General features: G+C 38.2%; 2 protein-coding genes across 2 annotated transcripts; both read right to left on the reverse strand.

Annotated features, from left to right (window-relative positions):
* Positions 1-322: 322 nt before the first annotated feature.
* Positions 323-1,660, reverse strand: LOC124929641. The gene is made up of 2 exons (XM_047470045.1): positions 1,278-1,660; positions 323-1,166 (listed from the first exon to the last, which is right to left on the reverse strand). The coding sequence occupies exons 1-2, from the start codon at positions 1,658-1,660 to the stop codon at positions 323-325; spliced, it is 1,227 nt and encodes a 408-aa protein (XP_047326001.1).
* Positions 1,661-15,416: 13,756 nt separating this feature from the next.
* Positions 15,417-18,450, reverse strand: LOC124917293 (probably inactive leucine-rich repeat receptor-like protein kinase At5g48380). The gene is made up of 3 exons (XM_047457755.1): positions 18,185-18,450; positions 16,881-17,743; positions 15,417-16,736 (listed from the first exon to the last, which is right to left on the reverse strand). Exons 2-3 carry the CDS (start codon positions 17,721-17,723, stop codon positions 15,738-15,740), a joined length of 1,842 nt encoding a protein of 613 aa, XP_047313711.1. The 5' UTR covers positions 17,724-17,743; positions 18,185-18,450; the 3' UTR covers positions 15,417-15,737.
* Between the last annotated feature and the right edge of the window lie 1,897 nt (positions 18,451-20,347).

The following is a 20,347-nucleotide window of genomic DNA, read 5'->3' on the forward strand; positions in this document are numbered from 1 at the left end:
TCATTTCATCGGTTGGTTGCTCCTCATCCGGTTGAGCCGTTCCTGAAGATGAACCTCCAGCTTGCGGTTGACCGACCGTGCTGATTGGAACCGCATGGGCGACTCGCTGACTTGTAGATCGCGGCTCGAGATTCTCTTCGATTTCATTCTCGGTTTGCAGCGCCGAGTTCGGTTGAGTTTCGATATTCGTCTCGATGATCCTCTCCAGCATCTCGGTTACCTGAACCTTCCTTGATGATGTTTTCCTTTTCCATTTTGCCGGAACCGAAGAGGAGGAAACCGCCTTGGTCTTCTTGTGAGCCTTGGCATAATCGACGAGCCTTCATTTTTCAGTGTTTAACCGGTCTGCATCCTCGGCCTCTTGAGCTGCTATGTTCTTTGCGAGTTCCGGATCTCTGGCCATTGACATCCGTAATCGTTCGTTGAAGTTCGCATCAGATGATCGCGATGCTTCCTTCTCTGTCCGGTTCTGTTCATCCAAGGCATCCTGTAGTTCTTTAGCCGCTTGAGCATTTGCCTCTTCAACCGCTTTATCAGCATTAATCTTGGCATTTATCAACTCAGCCACCTGTTCGGTGACCGCCTTAAGGTCGGCTTCAAGCTTGTCGTTGCGCTCTTCAAGGCTTGCATTCTTCTTTTCAAGATCTGTGACCCTGTCAAGTGTCGAGCCGACTTCATTGCTTGACCGCCCTAGGTCCTCATCTACCTTTGTGAGCCGTTGATCGGTTTTCTCTTGAAACCGTTCCAAGTCATCTACCAGCTTCGAGGTTGTAACTTCCAAACCTTCGGTTCGCTTAAGATGGTCGTTGTACAGAATAGTATCGTCCCGGTAGTTGGCTTCGATCTTTGTGATCCGGGCATCTGCCTTCACAAGATCATCCCTCGTTGTTTCGGCTAACTTAATTGTTTGAAGAGCGGCTTTCTTGATTTTCCTCTTCCATGGTCGAACCTTTGAGCTGGCAAACTCTTGAATAAGAGTCTTTACTCTTTCTTCTGTGATGGCCGGTTCTGAATCCCCCGGTTGATCGGTTTCAAGTGGCCTGGTGAAAGGAGTCTCTTCCCTTTCGTCGGTTACATTGATGACCGGATCCGCTAGAGGGGACGTATCACCTCGATTCTGACCGTCATCGGTTTCAAGACGCGGAGAGTGCGCTGTACCTCGCTGTCTGCGCACCGCTTCAATCTACTCTATCTCGTCAATGAATTCTCATTTCTTGACCTCAAGCATATCCAACACCAGGAGTTGTAACTTAGCCTTCGGTGTTCCCGCAACATACCTTTCTGTAAGCTTTCGTATGTGTACGGTTAGCTTTTGTTGCCGAGCACGCGGTTTCACTATTGCGTGTCGGTCCATGGCTTCGTTGGGATCCTCGGCGTTTGTGAGTCTTATAACGTCTTCTTCTATCTCCTTCAGCGTTCTGAAACTTTGTCCATCGGTTAGGCCCGGTAGCATGTGCTTGAAGAATTTGTCGCATCGGTACCCGAACCATTCCCGGTATACTGCGGCAGCCGCTTGAGCTCGCAGATCGATTTCCTCCAAGATTTTGCGTACAATGTTCGCGGCTATCTTTTGGTCGTTGTCAACGGGAACCTCTTCCTCCTCACGGTCTTCTGCATCGGTTTCAATATTGGCCGATTGTTCCTGTTCAGTCGGTCCCATTTCTTTATCGGATGGATTGTCATCGGTTTTCTACGAGCCGGTTCGGTCAGACGTGGAAGCCGAGTCTTCCTCATCTTGCGTTTCTGAGCGCGGTTCCGTGAATACTATCGGTTCCTTATCCTTGCTTCCGGACTTGTCTTTTACCGGAGCCGGTGTCTTGGCGGTAGATTTCTTTCTTCGGCCACCTGTAGAACCGGGGGCCGGCTGCTTCTTCTCTAGAAATTGGCGAGATCTTATTATTTTGCTTGAGGAGAGAAGAACACCAGGAACGATGTTGATGTTGTTATGGAGCATAATCTTCCCAAGTGGGATGACGTATCCCCATGACCGGGCGGAATCCGGTTTTACCATGTCTTTTAGATTTTGGAAGATCTCCTTTGCCCAGTTGACGTTCATCCCGTTCAGTAAGCCGATAAGCATCTCGATTTTGGCCCTAGTGAAGTTGTCAAAATTTCCACCTCTCGCCTGAACCGACTTAGTGAAGATGTCACAAAGCGGTATATATTCCGGTCGCAGTGATGACTTCTTACCGGATACTTTTACCGGAGCCCCGGTTACCGAGAGAATCTGGCAAGCCGCCTCGAATGTTGTTTGGTCTAGTTCCATCGAAGCGTTGCGTCCATCTGTTGGAAGGCATAAAATTTCCGCAACCGACTCTTCGGTTATGTCAAATTGTTTACCGCTAACGGTTGCGGTTATTCTGTCGCCAGAGAGAGTTGCGGTTTTGAAGAATTCTTGAACCGCTTCCTTGTAGAGAACGAAAGGACCGCCTAGAAAGTACTCGAGTCCGGCTTCTAAAATCCGGGAAAGAACTTCCTTTGCCGGAACCGAGCCGTTCTGTCTAATTTCCTCAAAGTCCACCTGGATGATGTGTTTGAACAATGCCGAGTCACGACCCATTGCTGATGATTAAGAGAGTTTGAGAGATCAAAAGAATAACCGTTGTGAGAGAGTTTGATAGCTTAGAGAGAGAAAGTTGTTTCGCGTAAGAGAAAAATGAAATGGCCAAGAGTCCCTTTTATAGGCGCGGTCTGGAAGCTCAACCGTCCCAAACCGTCCCATCACCTTGGGCGAGAAATTTTCCCTCCAAGTGATTTTGGCGGCAAACCATGGGCGGTAAAGGAAAATGGCGGCAAACCATGGGCGGTAATAAAAAAAAAATGGCGGCAAACCATGGGCGCCAAATCAGAGGCGGGAAATTTGAGCGGGAGCTTTTGGCGGGATATGTTGGCGGGAATCTTTCCCTCTTAAAAATTTCGATTTCGATTTTGATGATGCAATCCCCTTTTTTGAAACCGTATTATGAAGTGATTTGTCAACCGCAATGCTGCGGCGTTTTGACCTTGACCGAAAAGTTCTACGAACATCGGTTTGTTTATCGAATTTTAACCAGTTATTTTGAATAAGCAGAGTTTTTGCAACTTTGGATCAAGCGGTTCTTTTCGAAACCGTGTATAGCCGCGAAGATGTGAATGCGGTTTCATTAATATTGACCTGATACTTTGATGAGAACAAAGTTATTTGATGATATTAACCGGTTACTTAGATGTATAATTTGTTTGTTACTTTGACCCGATTATTTATACTGAAATAGATTTTCATTGAAAAGGTACAAGATAGAAACCGATATATGGATCGGTTTGGAAACAGAAAGGAAAGGAATACAAAAGATACTGCTTAGGCAATGACCATCCTAGAGAACTTGTTTTCCACCTCATCCACATCAAGAATGTTTGAGAAGGATGCCGGTTCACCCGGTCCAAATTCTGGACGGTACTTGAGAATGAGTCGGCTGATGTGAGGAGCGTAGCCGAGACCTCTTTTGGTCAACACCATGGTTTTCAGATTGTTGAAAATGACCGATGACCAGTTTATGGGAGCATAGCTCATGATGTAGGTCATCATGTTATACACTTTTTTGGAGTATCGCTGGTTGAGAGATTGGCAGATTATCGAGCGATTGACGATTTCTACTAGTAGCTGGGTGTGGAACCGAAGACAAGTCTTCGGTCCGTTGTTCTCCACCATCACCCCGGTTCTAGAGAACAGTCAAGCATAGGATTCCGCGGCGCTGCCCTCTCGGGGTGGAAAATCCAAAAACCCTTCGGTGGGCAGGTTGAACATCTGAGCAAACTCGGCTTCATCCAGCTAGAAGGTATGGTCTCGTACCGTAGAAACGATATAGTTTCCTCTTATGCAAGAACTTCTAAAGAAGGTCTTGACATCCTCAAGAAGTATTGGGCCGGATTTTTCGAGAAAAGTTCGAAGGCCGGTGTCAATGAGAGACTTAAACAACAGCTCCTTTGTTTCATGATCATTGATTTCAAGGCATGAGTCAAAATCAATGCTTAGGAAGTTTGGAAGAGTTCGGCTAGGCATGATTCAAACTTTGCTAGTAGAGAGAGAAGGAGTTCAAGGGATTTATGATTTGAGATGTGTTAATTTGATTAGGAAAAGTCTCTTTATATAGATTCGGTTTTGGAGGGAAAACATCAACATTGAATGTTAGTTTTGTCTTATTGGACAAGGGAATATTTATGTTTCCAAAGTGTGTTGGGAAGAGGTTACTTTTGACCTATTGCGGAGCTCGAGGTAGGTATTTAGTTGAAAGGTAACCAAGTTAGTTGGGTAGTAAGTAGTTGGGGGTTACCTCATTAATTAAATTTTACTTTTCATTAATGACTGATGCAACAACACATTGAAAAGTAACCGATTGAAACCGAAGATAACTTAGACTAAACCGAAGAGAACATAGATGAAGCCGAAATGATCATAAGAGAGTTGAACAGAGATACAGCCGGTGCGTGCAGCAAAATGACCGGGTGTAAGAAGGAGTGACCTAATTTCCGCTTGAGTTGGTGTGACCGTTGGAGTGGATGTGACAGTTCCTCCTCTTCCAAGCCTTCTCAAACCGCTCATAGAAAGAGTCGGTAACTTCCTTGGTAAGTACTTGGGCTTGGTTCAGCCCTTCCCCCGGGCATGTTGGGACTCTAAGCTCTAGAAGCAGACAACTTATTTGAGGAACGAGGCCGACTGTTTGAACGCCAATTATCCAGATTAGGACGTCGAACAGTACCCTCGACCAATTGACCGGTGTGCCAGTAGTTATAGCTGCCATGATGTTGAAGGTAGCGGTGCAGTATGTGTTGGTCACATCCCTTCCCAGGATGCCTCGACCGATTACGTCATTGAGAAGCTGGTATTCAGCTTTCAATAGTGACTTAGCACTGTGGTCATCCACTGGATGGATTGACCGGGCAAAGGCTAGGGAGATCTCGGCTTTTAGTTCAGCTGGTATGTTGAGGTCGGTTAGCCTCTACTTTGGTAGGTTAAAGCATCTGGCAAAGTCATTTTCGGTAAAGTCAAATACGATTCCTCCTACCTTTGACTGTATGTGAGTGTCAAAGTGAGGAGTTCCACGAAAAACCCTGGCGTTGTAAAAGAACTCCATGATAGACTCAGAATAGATGACATGTTTGTCATCTAGAAAGTGTTGGAGACCAGTATCTTCAAGTGACTTGATCATCTTGAAGACCTCATAGTGCTCAGTGCTTTGAGCAGAGTTGAAATCCACTTGAAGGATGTTTGGAAATTGAGACATTTTGTCTTAGTGAGAGGAAGAGTTATACAACTTGTGATTGTTTTGTTTAAGGTTTGTTCAACTTATATACTAGTGGGGAGAGGATCTTATTATCCAGGTATCACAGGTGATAATGTCTATTAACCATAGGATAAAGAGTTTTGCATGAAATAAGCATGTCTGCAGCCTAGGATGTTGGTCATAGACCTGAACCATGAAAGATATCAAATCTTCACGTCTTTTTAGGTGCGACCATTTTACTTTGAAAATGTAATGTTTCAGGACAGATAAGTTTAAACACAGGTAATTATTCCATTTTTGTTCGAAGACCAAATAATCTAAGATAAGCTATTTCCGACCTAGTCAGTTATTAGTCGTTCGTCCCGATGCGGTTATTTGGTGCATGCACTAAGTAACCGGTCGATTTACTCTGACTGATAGACCAGGCGGTTCTTCCATAGATACCTTGGAAGATTTGAAATCCGACAATTTAGGAGGAACTACCAGTTTTTTCTGTCCAAACCGAATTCTTTTAAGCATCCTTAGGGATGATCTGACTAATGTCGGTTAAACCGAGTGTAAGTCTGAATTGAGAGAACTTAGCTTCCTGTAGAGGCTTGGTGAAGATATCGGCTACTTGTTGATCTGTTGGTACGTATTCCAACCGGATATGCTTCAGCATGACATGTTCCCGAATGAAGTGGTGCCTTATGTCAATGTGCTTGGTTCTGGAGTGTAGAACCGGATTGTAGGTGATTGCTATGGCACTTGTGTTATCACAGAAGATTGGAGACTCTTCGGCTGTGATACCGAAATCCTTCAGTTGTTGTTGGATCCAAAGAAGTTGTGAACAACAGCTTCCGGCCGCCAAGTATTCAGCTTCTGCGGTTGATGTGGCAACTGATGTTTGTTTCTTGCTATGCCACGAGACAAGCCGGTCACCTAGGAATTGGCATGTTCCGCTGGTGCTTTTTCTATCAATCTTGCAACCTGCATAGTCTGCATCTGAATAGCTCGTTAGGTTAAAGGATGAGTCCTTTGGATACCACAGGCCGACGTCAGGTGTTCCCTTTAGGTATTTCAATATTCGCTTTGCGGCTGTGTAGTGGGATTGTTTTGGATTGGCTTGGAATCTTCCACACACACCGACTGCAAATAGAATGTCCGGTCTACTTGCCGTCAGGTATAGGAAAGAACCTATGATGCCCCGGTAAGCGGTCAGGTCTACTGATTGACCCTCATCATCTTTGTCCAATTTGACCGATGAGCTCATTGGAGTAGCCGCTGAGGAGCATGTATCCATCCCGAATTTCTTTAACAGTTCCTTAGTGTACTTGGGTTGGCTAATGAAAGTTCATTCTTCGAGTTGTTTAACCTGAAGACCTAGGAAGAAACTTAATTCTCCTATCATACTCATTTCAAATTTGTTAGTCATCAGGGTTGAAAATTTATCACATAACTTAGGATCGGTTGAGCCGAAGATGATATCATCTACATAGATTTAAACAAGTAGGATATGTTCCTTTTTCTCAAACTTAAATAACGTTTTATCCACTAAACCTATGGTGAAAACATGTTTTAACAAAAATGCGGTTAGTGTGTCATACCAGGCTCTAGGAGCTTGTTTTAGACCGTATAAAGCTTTGTTTAACCGGTATACATGGTTGGGTAGTTCGGCATTTTTGAAACCTGGTGGTTGTTCAACATATACCTCTTCACGTAGATCACCATTCAAAAATGCACTTTTAACATCCATTTGGAAAACCTTAAAATTTTTGAATGCGGCAAAAGCTAGAAAAATCCTAATAGCTTCAATCCTAGCTACAGGGGCGAATGATTCTTCAAAATCAATGCCTTCTTCCTGTTTGTAACCTTGTGCCACTAATCTGGCTTTGTTTCTCGTGACCAAACCGTCTTCATTGAGTTTATTTCTAAATACCCATCTTGTTCCTATGACCGGTTGATCTTTTGGTCTAGGGACTAGGTACCAGACTTTATTACTCTCGAACTGGTTTAATTCTTCTTGCATTCCCAAGATCCAATACGGATCTGACAATGCTTCATCCACTCTTTTCGGCTCAATCTGGGATATAAATGCGGAATTAAAGTATTCCTCCAGAATTTGACGCCTAGTTCAAACAGGTTCTGAAGGGTCACCTATAATTTGCTCATGAGGATGTTTAGTATTCCTTTTAAAATTCGGTTCAGGGATGTCTACCAAGTTACCGTTTATTTGACCAAGGCTAGAAATATCGGTAGGCTGAGCAGGATTGTCAGGCCGACCGATTTCCTCGGTTTGAACCGAAGTGTCAGCTTCCTGTCGTGGGACAGCTTGATCCGGTTGGGTTTCATCATTACCCATTTGGTCATGGACAAACCGCCTGAAAACCAGAATTTCATCTTCACCATCAGAATGGATATTGTTATTTTCCAGTCTATTGTGTAGATCAAAGCATGATGCAGTATTACTTTCAACCGATTCATCGAAAACAACATGAAGTGATTCCTCCACGGTTGAAGTTCTATTATTATATACTCTATATGCCTTACTCACTGCTGAGTAACCTAACATGATCCCAGTATCAGTTTTTGCATCAAAAGCAGAAAGATAGGTTTTACCATTTATGTGAATATAGCATTTACAACTGAAAATCTTAAGGTACTTAAGGTTGGGAACCTGTTAAAATAAACCTCATAAGGTGTTTTGTTGTGAAATTTGTTAATCAGAGACCGGTTTTGTGTGTAACATGCAGTATTGATAGCCTCAGCCCAAAATTTTTGAGCAATACCCGAATCGGTTATCATGGACCGTGCGGCTTCCTTGAGAGTCCGGTTTCTTCTCTCGGCCAGGCCATTTTGTTGAGGAGTCCTAGCACTAGACAACTCGTGTCTAATGGCGGATTCATCAAGAAATGCGGTTAAAGTACTGTTGATAAATTCGGTACCTCTATCGCTTCTAATGCTATTAATGCGAGTTGATTTTTCATTTTGCAAACGTTTAAGTAGTGTGATCAAGTTTGATGTGGTTTCACGTTTGGATGGTAAGAATATTACCCATGTATACCTAGAGTAATCATCAATAACTATCATGGAGTAAAGCATACCTCCTAGGCTAATGACCTGAATTGGTCCAAATAAATCCATGTGAAGGAGATCTAAGCATCAGTTAGATTGAATATTTTATTTACTTTTAAAGGTTGACCTAATTTGTTTACCCATTTGACATGCTGAACAAACCTTATCCTTATTAAATACTATGTCAGGAATTCCGTCGACTAACTTTTTACCGCGAATATAGTTTAAGGTTTTCATGTTCAGATGGTTTAGTCTTTTATGCCACAACCAGGTTTGATCAGTCTTAGCTATCATGCATACAGGATATTCTACCTTAGTTTTCCAGTCTATCTTGTAAATATTTCCTAGCCTATTTCCGGTTAGTAGTATGGTACCTTGAGAATTCTTAACTAGGCATGCATGTTTAAGAAATTCTACCGTGTATCCAGCATCACACATTTGACTAATGATTAGTAGGTTAAAACGTAGGTTTTCAACTAAGAGTACATTATCAATCGTAAGGTTACCATGGACAATCTTACCCTTGCCCACAGTTCTACCTTTTGAGTTGTCACCGAATGTGATTAGTGCACCGGTTTCTATTCTGATGTCGGTTAGAAGGTTGTTGTTCCCGGTCATATGCCTGGAGCAACCACTATCCAAGTACCATTCAGAGTTTCCTAGCCGTTTCTTTAAATCCTGCAAAATGTACATATTTACAACTATTTGGTACCCACATTTACTTGGGTCCACAGGCGATTAGTCCCTTGGGCATCCAGACCTTGACAAACCGGACAACTTTCTTTGTTAAGGTCTTAACCGTTCTTTTGGCACTCGGTTTTGGATACTTCGGTTTTTCTACAAAGGCCTTAAATGAGGGTGATTTTTGGTTTGTCCTAGGCGGTTGAGGATTGACTCTCCTATTATTGAGCAGGTTGGCTTTTCTTTTCTCAGGGTCAAGCCACTTCTCAGAGTCGGTTGGACCTACATAGGTTAGTTTTTCTGCCGTATAATATGCGGTCAATTCCTCTTCAGCGGTTAAGGAACTTCTAATGAAACTTATAAAGGGGAGGTCATCCTTTGTGAACCTTATTTTATCTACGGGTTTTTAGTCTTTGGATCTATCCTTTTTGTACCCTAAACCAAACATGCAAAAAGGATGTCTCTTATAACTACACATTTTCTTTACCATGTCACTAGATCTTTTATATGCGGCCATTTTATACTGAAGTCGGGCATTTTTTTCCTCGGTCAGTTCTCGAGCTGATTCATTAGGCTGTTCGGTCTTAAGTGATGGTTCAGGTTCTGACTCGGTTTCTAAGGTAGGGGTTTCATCAGGTTCTATGATCTCTGGTTCGATTAGAGCGGGTATTTCTGGTTCTGTCAGAATGGGTACTATAGGGTCGGTTCTAAAGTTAAGTTGTTTAGGTAACAAGGCAAGTAGGTTCTTATACTCTGCTACCATATCATTCAATGCATTATATAACTCATCTTTAGTAAATTCTTCACAAGGAGAGTCAAATACCTGTTCCTCATTTGCCATGAGGCATGTGACTTCATCATCACTGTCACTGTGTGCCCATAGACTTCCTCCATCATCGGCTATCAGTGCTTTCTGAACCTCACTTCCTTCACCGGTTTGTTGATAGTTATTTCGGTTATTTTGGTTTTCCGGTTTCCGGTCATCCCTCCTCGGTTTTCTGCATTCCCACTTGAAATGTCCCAAACAGTTACAGTTATAGCATCTTACATTGGATTTGTCACCATAGTTGTAGTTTGTTGGTTGGCTTCTTTTCATGAACCTCCCAAATTTCTGTGCAAGCATTGCCATGGCATCCTCGGTAAACTGTTCGGCGGTTCTGATCGGTGCAGGTGCAACCGGTTCTGTGGATGTGATTAGTGCTCTGGTTGAGGTTGAGGCCGAAACCTCTTCTTCAGTCCTAGATCTCATTTCAAACTCATATGCCTTAAGATCTTCAAATACATCGTGTAGTTTCATCTTACTTAGGCAGTTTGATTCCCTCATTACCATTGTCTTTATGTCCCACGCACTTGGAAGAGATCTTAGCGCCTTCATGATGACCTCCTTGTTGTCATACCTCTTGCCAAGAGTTGCCAGCTCGTCTAACACACCTGTGAACCGGTCACTGTATTCTCTCATTGTTTCTCCAGGTTTCATTTTGATGCTTTCAAACTTCTGAGTAGCTACCATTACTTTGTTTTCCTTGGTTCTTTCATTTCCCTCATAAATCTGAATAACCGTGTCCCATGTTTCCTTTGCGGTTTTGCAGTCTCTGATCTTGTAGTACGTGTTTCTGTCCACACTGTTGGAGATCCGGTTTCTGGCATGGTTATCCAGGTTATTTCTTCTCCTGTCTTCAGCTGTCCATTCCTTTCTATCCTTGTCAATGATTATCGGTCCTTCGGTCATAATGAACTGCATCTCATCATCCATGGTGATTAAGTGTAGGTGCATGCGTGCCTTCCAGTTGGCAAAGTCATCATCTTCTAGCATTGGTGGCCTATCGAACGACATGCTTGCTTGAGTATTGAAACTAACTGCTCTGATACCAATTGTTAGGATCTAGGTCGTCGCTGGAGGACCGGGGTCTAGGCCGGTTAGCGCGTCTCACTCAAAGGGTGGTGATTAATCCGGTTAGAGATTAACACCGGGGTTTCAATACTACACAAACTGTCACAAACCCTTGAACCAGGTTCAAGCGCGAAAGAGGTTTGTTTCAGGTTGAAGCAGCACACTCACGAGATAGGCAGAACCGGTTTTGGATAAGACAAGTTTGAAAATTGATGGGTCGGTTTTTGTAACTTGGTGATTCGGTTTAGATAGTGTAAAGTCGGTCAAGATGGTGTAGGTCGGTTAGTGCAGCTTGGTTATAAAGTGGACCAGGCATAAAATAAATGACAAGACAAGTTTTTATGGATGTTCGGAGATAAAACTCCTACGTCACCCCTTCCTCTCGAAACCGCGAGAAGGATATTCACTGAGGAATACAAATACAATCCGATCGAGACTTATTTTCTGCTCGATAACACCCGTACAATTTACACCGAAATTGTAAATACACACTTCAATTTTAGCACTTAGGCCTTTTCTAGAGAGAGAACACAATCTTATCACTTCTAAATTAATTGCTCACTGTGTCCCCCATTTACTCTTCTTCAGCTGCTCCTTTTATAGGTGAAATATGCCAACGGTCATATTTCACTTCCTTGAATCTGATTGGCTGAGCAGAGGTTCAGTGATTCAGACCTGGCGGTCAACTGTTCAGACCTGTCAGTCAACCTTTCAGACTTGGCAGTCTGTTCTTCCAGTATATAGGACAAACCGGCTAGGTTTGTCTTTTACTCAATGTGGTAACTGTCAGTTAGACAGTTGTCTGTACTTGGAAGATTGTCTTTCTAATTTATCCTGAAGTAGAAAGATCTTGTAGGACTGTCTTCTGCAGCCTGCAAACTGTCCTCAGACTTGTATGAATATGGCAATGCTCAGTCTGTTCCTTCGGTATCATTCTCAACAGATACCCGAAGTGTGTTTTTATGCTGGTCGGTTGTTTATGTTAACCGGATGACTTCCGGTTTTCAACCAGATGGCTTCCGGTTATTCCTTTGACTTCTTAATAACCGACTGTCTGGTGTTTCCGGCTTTTAGTTTTGGCCGATCCTATCTTTCTTTGTGCGGTCATGTTCCTGGTCGGTTTGATAGCTTGACCGGTTGATCTTCTTAACCGGTTCATTGGTTTGACCGGTCCGGTTCTTTGTTCCTGCATGTGAGCTTTATTTATGTTAAGTTTTGTTGACCGGTCTAATTTTATCTAACAATATATATATATAGATATCTCCCAATTCATTACCTCATCCTTTTTCGATTTTTGGTTATTATAAAGAATCTACAAAATCAAACATTATCTCACATATTTTCTTATTTATCAAATTAATTAATTTATTAACCAAAATATTAAAATACTTCATATTTTTAATTATTATTTTTAATTTTATTTATATATATTAATACCATTTAAATTATTAAAAAAAATGTTTGTACCTCCTCAAAATCATTATCAATCATAATTTTTCTCTCTATCTAGATTATTTCAATAATCCAAACCAAAAAAACTTAAAATATTAAAATATTTTTTAATTATTTTATATATTTTATCATGAGGAGTGATAGAGTGAGGGAATTTGATGAGGGAATTTGGTGAGGGAATGACTTGGCATCACGTTAGAAAATGTAAAAGTGGGAGGAAAAAGAAAAAAGAGAGAAATTATTTGATTTTTTGGGCAAATAAGATTATGCAAGTCATTCCCTCACCAAATTCCCTCACCGAATTCCCCCACCTAATCATTTCTCTTTTTCTTTTATCATTATGTATTAATAATTTTTAAAAAATTATTACTTTGAATTTAATGAAATAAATTCAATTTACTTAAAAAAAAAATAGAATTGAGTGAGAGTAATTTTAAAGAGGTGCATAATAAAAATTTTAAATTTTTTTAATATATATTAATTTTTTTTAAATTATTTAATTGTTTAATGATAAACTATGTCTAACCTGAAAATGACTTTTAAGTGTGATTTGATTGTTTTTTTTTTTTTTTATAAAAGACAATAGATTAAGCTCTAAATTCTTACTAAAAAATAAAGTATAATTAATCAAAATCAATTAAGATTGTTTTTCTTAAATAAAATAGGTTTATGGAATAACCCTAAACGAAACAAATCTATAAGTTTATTTTTTTCAAATTTAATCATAATTAAACATCATCATCCAATTTATTAAAATATTTTTTTTATTATTATAAATTAATACATTAAATATGTTTATCAAAAAATACTATTCTCTTTAAAATAAAAATAATCAACATTTTTTAAATAAATCAAAAACAAACTCAACCAAAAACAAGGTCTAAGAACAAAACAAAATATATTTTCTCTTACAATAATAATTGTTTGATATGAGTTATTTGATTTAATTCAAATAACCTACTTGATTATTTTAGGTTAAAATAGATTGTCACATCTTACATCAAATAATTGTTTTACTTTTCAATTATGAAGTATAAGGCCTTGTTCGGTTGGGGTTATTTAAATAATTCAACCCACTTAAACATCTTTTCACACTTCTCTTATTAATCACATCACTCAATTCATTACCTCAAATATTAAAATATCATCTAATTTAAATTTAAATTTATTATTTTATTATTATTTTCAATACCCAATAAATAATTTTACCAAAAATATTCTCATTACCTCAAAATCATCACCGATCATTATTTATTTTCTCCCTTATTATAATAATCCCAATCCAAGACCTAATATTTATATTTCAAAGTTTTTTAATATTCTATTTTTATTTATAATTAAGAACTAGTTTGATTGAGACTATAAACTAAAATAAATATGTTTTAAGTAATAATTTAATAAAGTAATTTTAATTAACTCAAACAAATTGTAAAAGATTATTTAATCATTATTTTTAAATATTTTCTTTATTCAAATTACTTAATTTTGAATAACTTATCTTTTTATTAATTAAATTATTCAAATTATCAAGTAAAATATTTAATTATTTTTAAAATTTAAATAAAATACTATTTTTTTAAAAATAATTTAACATAAACAATATCAAGTAATTCATTTTTTCCATCAAATAAGATTTTCAAATTATAATTAAATTATTTAAAATCTCATATCAAACAAATTGTTGGCCAAAATCATAATATTTTAATCACAAGTAGAGATTTCAAACAAGGCCCCAGCTCCATTTTTGTATTTATAATTTTAATATAATCATATGATTTGACTAAATTAATTAATTTATTAATTAAAATATTAAATTTCTTTATTTATTGATTGAACCTCTATTTATTTTTAATAAATATAATTATATATTAATACCTTTAAAAAAACATTATTAAATAATATTTTTCAAAATTAAATAATTTTTTAACCTAATATTTTATTTAAAAAAATATTTAAGAAATTATTTAAATGTTTCAAGACCAATTTAAATTAATATATTTTTTTAATTATATTATTTAAATTATCAACTAAAATATATATTTTTAGTTATATATATAATCATATTCTTTTATTAAAGGGAAGGTTACAACTTGTTCTTGTACCTAAAACAAAACCAAGTTATTTAAAATATGCATACAACTAGGTTAAACGACAAATTGGCCATTCAAATAAGCCCATAAATTAGTTATATATATATAACTTGTTAAGAATTATTATTTTAAAAAAAATTCAAAACATAAATAATTGAATTATAATTCATTTTCGTAAATCAAACTTACAAACTCCAAAATTTCTTAAGAATACTAACTTCCTCTAAAAATAAAACCCCATAAAATAATAAAGTCTCAAGATGAAGGGTTTGAAATAGTGATACGAGGAAAATGAACCATCCAATTCAAGAGACAAGCTAAAGAATGAGTTAACCATTTCTTTGTTTTCAAACTCTATTTTCAAGTGGTGCATGACTTGGGAAATGAAAAAAAAAACTAGTTTCATTAAGTAACCATAGTTCCTTCCTGACAATCAAAGTACCTAGATAAATAGCCATATCATATTATCAACCTTCATTCTCTTCTTTCTAACCCTTCTCAAATAATGAAATAACAAGTTCCATGGCAAACACTAAATAACACCTTCACAAAACTGAATGGTATTTCAAAAACCCAATGTGCTAACCATCGACCATTCAAATGGTTAGCTAGACCGAAAATAAAGACATCAAGTAAGAAGTTAAGACATCATTTAGAGCGATGAAAAGATGTAAGATATAGTGTTAAAGGAGACACCACTTAAGATGATAGAAGAAGGCTCTGAGACTTAATTGAAGTAGATGAGAATACGGACTTTGGTTTTCAGCAAAAATTCATAATTCATGCACTATCCCTACACTCTCTATCCATTAGCCCAAGATAAAAAAAAATGATCAGATTCAAACTTTGAGACATGAGGGGAGGGGCTGTGTTATATAAAAAAAACGAACAGTTAATTTTGATCTAGTCGATCTCTCCCTATAGAAGCTGCTTTAATGCAATCTCTAGTTAGGTGGCTTGCACATGCATGTGTGAATAACAGATAACTAGAAAATTTGACAATAGTGAAAAACCACATTAAAGAGAAAAAATTACAATAGTTCTTACGAGTTTTCAAAGTGTCAATCACATAACACCACTTTCAACCTACTACCTATTCTCATGTATTCCCCACCTCAAATACTAGGCCAGTTTCACATTGGATACAACATAACTTCGCATCGCTATTTGACAAATCTCCACAACTAATATACATAGGAAAACTAATTACCTGCTTATAAGCCTCGAAAGATTAACAACAATGGATTTATTCAAATAAAAATATCGAGGTATACTTACATAGTGTTTCGATGTCCCGGTTCGCTTTCCTTATCGAGCCACAATAAGTTCATCTATTCCTCCAGTATCACCTACATCAGATATCATCAGAACTTCATCTTCTGTAGTCAAGTTATATGGGTCACCAATAGCTCTTAGAAACTGATACACTTCAAACATTGTCGGCCTCTCTTTCGGATTTAGCTGAACACAATTACACGCAACTTTAAGAAACTGAAAAACCTCGCCATCGTTTCCTTTACCCAAAAGTGACTTATCAATCGTGTCTTGCAGTTTCCCTTTGTTTCTGATTTCTGTAACCCAATCGACTAAGTTCCCACGAAAGCTTTCGTCTGCTCTTGACACATGGGTTGGTTGCTCACCCGTAACCAACTCGAGAAGCACAACTCCAAAGCTATAAACGTCGCCTTTCATAGTGGCGACAAGCGTTTTGGAATACTCAGGAGTTACGTAACCCAAATCCCCGAATTCTCCATTCACGAAAGTGCTTAGATGAGTGTCAACTGGATTCATGAGCCTAGCCAGTCCGAAATCGGATATCTTTGGAGTGAAATCTGCGGAGAGTAGAATGCATTTGGAACTTATGTTTCTGTGTAGGACACGCGGATTGCAACTGTGATGAAGAAAGGCGAATCCCTTGGCAGCTCCTATACCAATTTTAAGTCTTGTTAGCCACTCCAAAGTATTCCCTTCGTTGTTAGCAAGATGTAGTCTATCATTAAGGGTTCCGTTTGACATGTGCTCATAAACCAAAAACCTCTCTTTATTAGCAATGCAGAAACCGAGAAGAGGAACCAAGTTACGGTGTTTCACGTTTCCTAAAGTTGTCATTTCAGATGTGAACTCTTTTTCAGTATGCTGAGTGTCCTGCAGCCTCTTCACCATGAGTGAGGTCCCATCTTCGAGCGTTGCCCTGTACATAGTTCCTGTTCTTCCAGATCCAATTATGTGGTATTTGCTGAAACTGTTTGTTGCCTTCATGAGATCACTCAGTCTCATTTTTGAAACTGATTTCTCAAACATGGAAAGCTGAAATTTCAACATTCAAAAGGAATTTAATATATGCAGTTGATAACTGTCATTTAAAACTAAAAAATATGACTTAATTCAGTAAACTATGAATGAATGACTCAACACAACGTTAGCCCTTAAAGAGCTAATGAGCTTAATTACCTTAATGGCTTTAGTCCCTTTCATATTCTTTGCCCATCTGTTTCCTTCTGGGTCATCATTCTTCTTCTTTGGCAATCTACGAATATAGAAGAACATGCCAATAGTCAAGCCTATTCCTGCAATAAACACTCCACCAACAATGCCAATAATGATTCCAGCATTTACACTCTTTGAAGGAGCCCGACAGCGTGGTAAAGGATCACCACAAAGCCCTGGATTATTCTTGTAACTGTCTGAGGTTGCGTTTGTTATATTTGGGACCTGACCAATCAATAAATTATTCGCTACGCTAAATCTCTTGATTCGACCCAAAGAGCCAAGTTGTAGAGGAATCTGTCCAGAGAATCTGTTGTTAGCGAGGTTTAGATTGTTGAGGTAGGTACAATTCGAAAGATTGTCTGGAATAGAACCGCTGAAATTGTTGGAGGAGAGGTCCAGGCTAGTGACAAACTGGAGTATTGTCGAAATATCAGAAGGGATCTGACCGTAAAGATTATTGCTGGAGAGATCTAGGCCAGTTAATGCTGAGCAATTTGCAAGAGCACGAGGAAACTCGCCCTGAAGTTCCATATCAGAAAGGCGGATGTTTAAGACCTTGTTCTCGTTTTCATGCCAACATTCGATCCCAGTAAACCTGCATATGAATCCTTCAGTATTGTTTTGGAAATTCCATGTGGCTAAGATTTTTAAGGGATCTTTCAATGAATCTCTCAGATTTCTCAAACAATCTATATCACTCTGAATTCCATATCCAAGCTGGTTATTGAGCAGCAAGAAGGTGAAATTGATCAAGAGAACTGAAATAATCACATTAGCAGGACTCCTGTTCTTCAATAGTTCCATTGTTCTATGAATGCTTGAATCTACCAATAAAATTGCTCAAATGATCAGTTTGGGATTCATAGGAAGCAGTTGTAATTCTGACAAAGTGATAGGCTAAAGAATCAATACATGGTTAGAAGAACATGTTTGACAGCAATGAATTCAAAAGGAAAAAAGTAAATGTTAAAGTGTACTTATAAATTCAACTATGGACGCGTCTTAAAAGGAAAATAGAATCATGAAGAGAATTAGGATGATCTTCAGATGAAATAAATTTCGGTCAATTACAGAATTAACTGACCGATTACTTTATTTCGATGTCCATAGTTATCAATTACCCTACGATCCAATCAATCGACCAACCAACTATAATCTATAGAGAGAATAACGTTTCTTTAAGAAGTATGTGAAATAACATGGAAAACAACAGAGTGATGAGAAATAATGAATTAAGATAGTCTAATGAACACACACACACCCACCTTTGATACGACGAAACCCTAGATCCTCATGATAAGAAAAGGAGAGATGTTATTCGGGCTCGTGAATTCGTCGGTGTGTAAAATGGAGATCTTCAGCTGTGAAACGAGGAAGATATGAAGGGAGATAAATTGAAGGAGGAAGGAGGGAGGGATGTAATTGTTTATCGGGTCAAAGACGCCAAGCCTGCTTCTTTCCACATTCAGTGATGACTGACAAGAACGGGGAGAGAGAGGCGAAGACTCAAAGGCTTGAGCTTGACTAAATTGATAGGGGAAAGAAAAGGAAGTGGGAAATAGACGACTTTGACGCCATTTTTCTCTTTTGCTTTATATTTTCTCTTTTAAATGAAAAGAAAGAAAAATCTCTTTTGAGTTTATAAATTGATTATCAAGTAAATATTTGTCTACATTGACCAAGTTTGAAAACATTCATCTGGGTTTTGTAAAAAAATTAATTTATTTAAAAACTATTTTATTTTATTTTATTGGAATATTAATTTAAATAAAATAATATTTAAAATATATTTTTACTGTGCATATATTAATAAATTTAATAATATTTATCCGTTCACACTCAATTAATAAATGTAATTAATTTAATATATTGGAGATCCTTAAATCTAATAAATATAATATATTGAGATGTCATGTAGAACGTCCCACCAGTGTCTAAGTACCATGTAAGATTAGAAGAACAATATACTGTCTTGAAATAAATTACAGAAATATATATAAAATGATGTTACAAATAAATGAAATAAATAAAATATATGAAAAACAATATCACCGAATAAGTTGTTGATTCGAGTCATGTGCTTAGCACATTTCATTTAAAGCAGTTTCATCGTCTCCCGTTTGTGCTGGAGCTTATCACAGATGGCTGTCTCCCAGGGTACAACGAATCTTGTAGTGATTCTGCACTGAAATTACTACTCGCCGAACTTGATCAGCGTACCTGAACTATCACCGGGTTTCAACGAAAATATCGAACAAAGAACTCGAAGAACACTCGAAAATATAAGATAATGTAATGTTTGAGATTAGAGATGAAGAGTTTTATATTGTTGAAAAGTTAAACTTTCATAAAAATAAAATCAACCATTAATCTTTGATCCAACGGCTGACCTTGATTGTCTCTTTATTGCCCTTTGTATTTTCTCTTCGATAGAAAATACACGTTAAATGATTTTCTTGCTAATAAATTAATAGCAATAAATTGATAGCAATAATATCATATGAAAGTTACAATGACAATTAACAAAATTAAACATATTTAATTTGATAATTGTTCTTCAAGCCATTAAATGTTAATTACATCATTAACAAATTAATTATAATAATTTAATTATTTGGATCAAATTTCACTTTAATTCACATTTGAAATTTCATGTGAATTTCGTTTGAATTTCATTTGATTTTATTTATCCAAATTCTCATTTCCATTCATTAATGGAATTTATGAATTAGTTTAAAATTCCAACAATACTAAATACATGGCTGTTTCAATGTCCGTCGAAGTTGGTGGAGACTGAGCCATGTATGCTTGTGGACGGGGCACAGAGATCCAATTGTTGTTGTGGTGTCAACGAACAATAGCTGGAAGGATGTCTATTCCATTGAGCCGTTGGATACGGGCATAGAGAAGAAGCCCATGACCACTACCAAGACAATGATGGTGAACCTAAACATCCAGCCCATTGTTGCGATCAGGGAGAAGGAGGCTGAGTTTGGACTTGGTATTGGGACTGCCATAATCGACCCCCATTACGAGAGCCATTCTTCTTTGGTTTCTGCCAAGATCCACACGATGACATATGTTGTGACCCATTTGTCCCAGACATGTCGGAGACAAGAGCTACACCCGACGTCGGTGTCAAACTAGAGGCCACCCGCTTCGCCAAGCTAGATTCCTCAAAAATCAACATGGAGCACGCTTGGTAGAGCTGAGGCAAATGATCACTCTGTCGGAGTAATATTGCCACCTTGTTGTACGCCTCCTCCAGGCCCGCGACCAACTACAATATGAGGCGGGCGTTTGAGACTAGGCTACCGACGCCCTCAACTGATCAACCATGAATTTGAGACGTTGACAATAAGCCAAGACCCCAGGAAAATCTACCATGATGGTGGTGGAAAATTCTTGCTCGAGGGAAACTGCATGGT

The sequence above is a fragment of the Impatiens glandulifera genome, chromosome 1, assembly GCF_907164915.1.
Source record: "Impatiens glandulifera chromosome 1, dImpGla2.1, whole genome shotgun sequence".
Lineage (NCBI taxonomy): Eukaryota > Viridiplantae > Streptophyta > Magnoliopsida > Ericales > Balsaminaceae > Impatiens > Impatiens glandulifera.

Bases quoted from the DNA above. Each gene is read 5' to 3' on its own strand.
- LOC124929641 (XM_047470045.1), bottom strand. From the start codon at position 1,660: ATGGGACCGACTGAACAGGAACAATCGGCCAATATTGAAACCGATGCA. The intron at 1,167-1,277 runs GTATGTTGCGGG...AGCGGTGCGCAG, and splicing joins ATACGAAAGCTTACAGAAAG to ACAGCGAGGTACAGCGCACT.
- LOC124917293 (XM_047457755.1), bottom strand. From the start codon at position 17,723: ATGGAACTATTGAAGAACAGGAGTCCTGCTAATGTGATTATTTCAGTT. The intron at 16,737-16,880 runs GTAATTAAGCTC...TTGAAATTTCAG, and splicing joins AAGGGACTAAAGCCATTAAG to CTTTCCATGTTTGAGAAATC.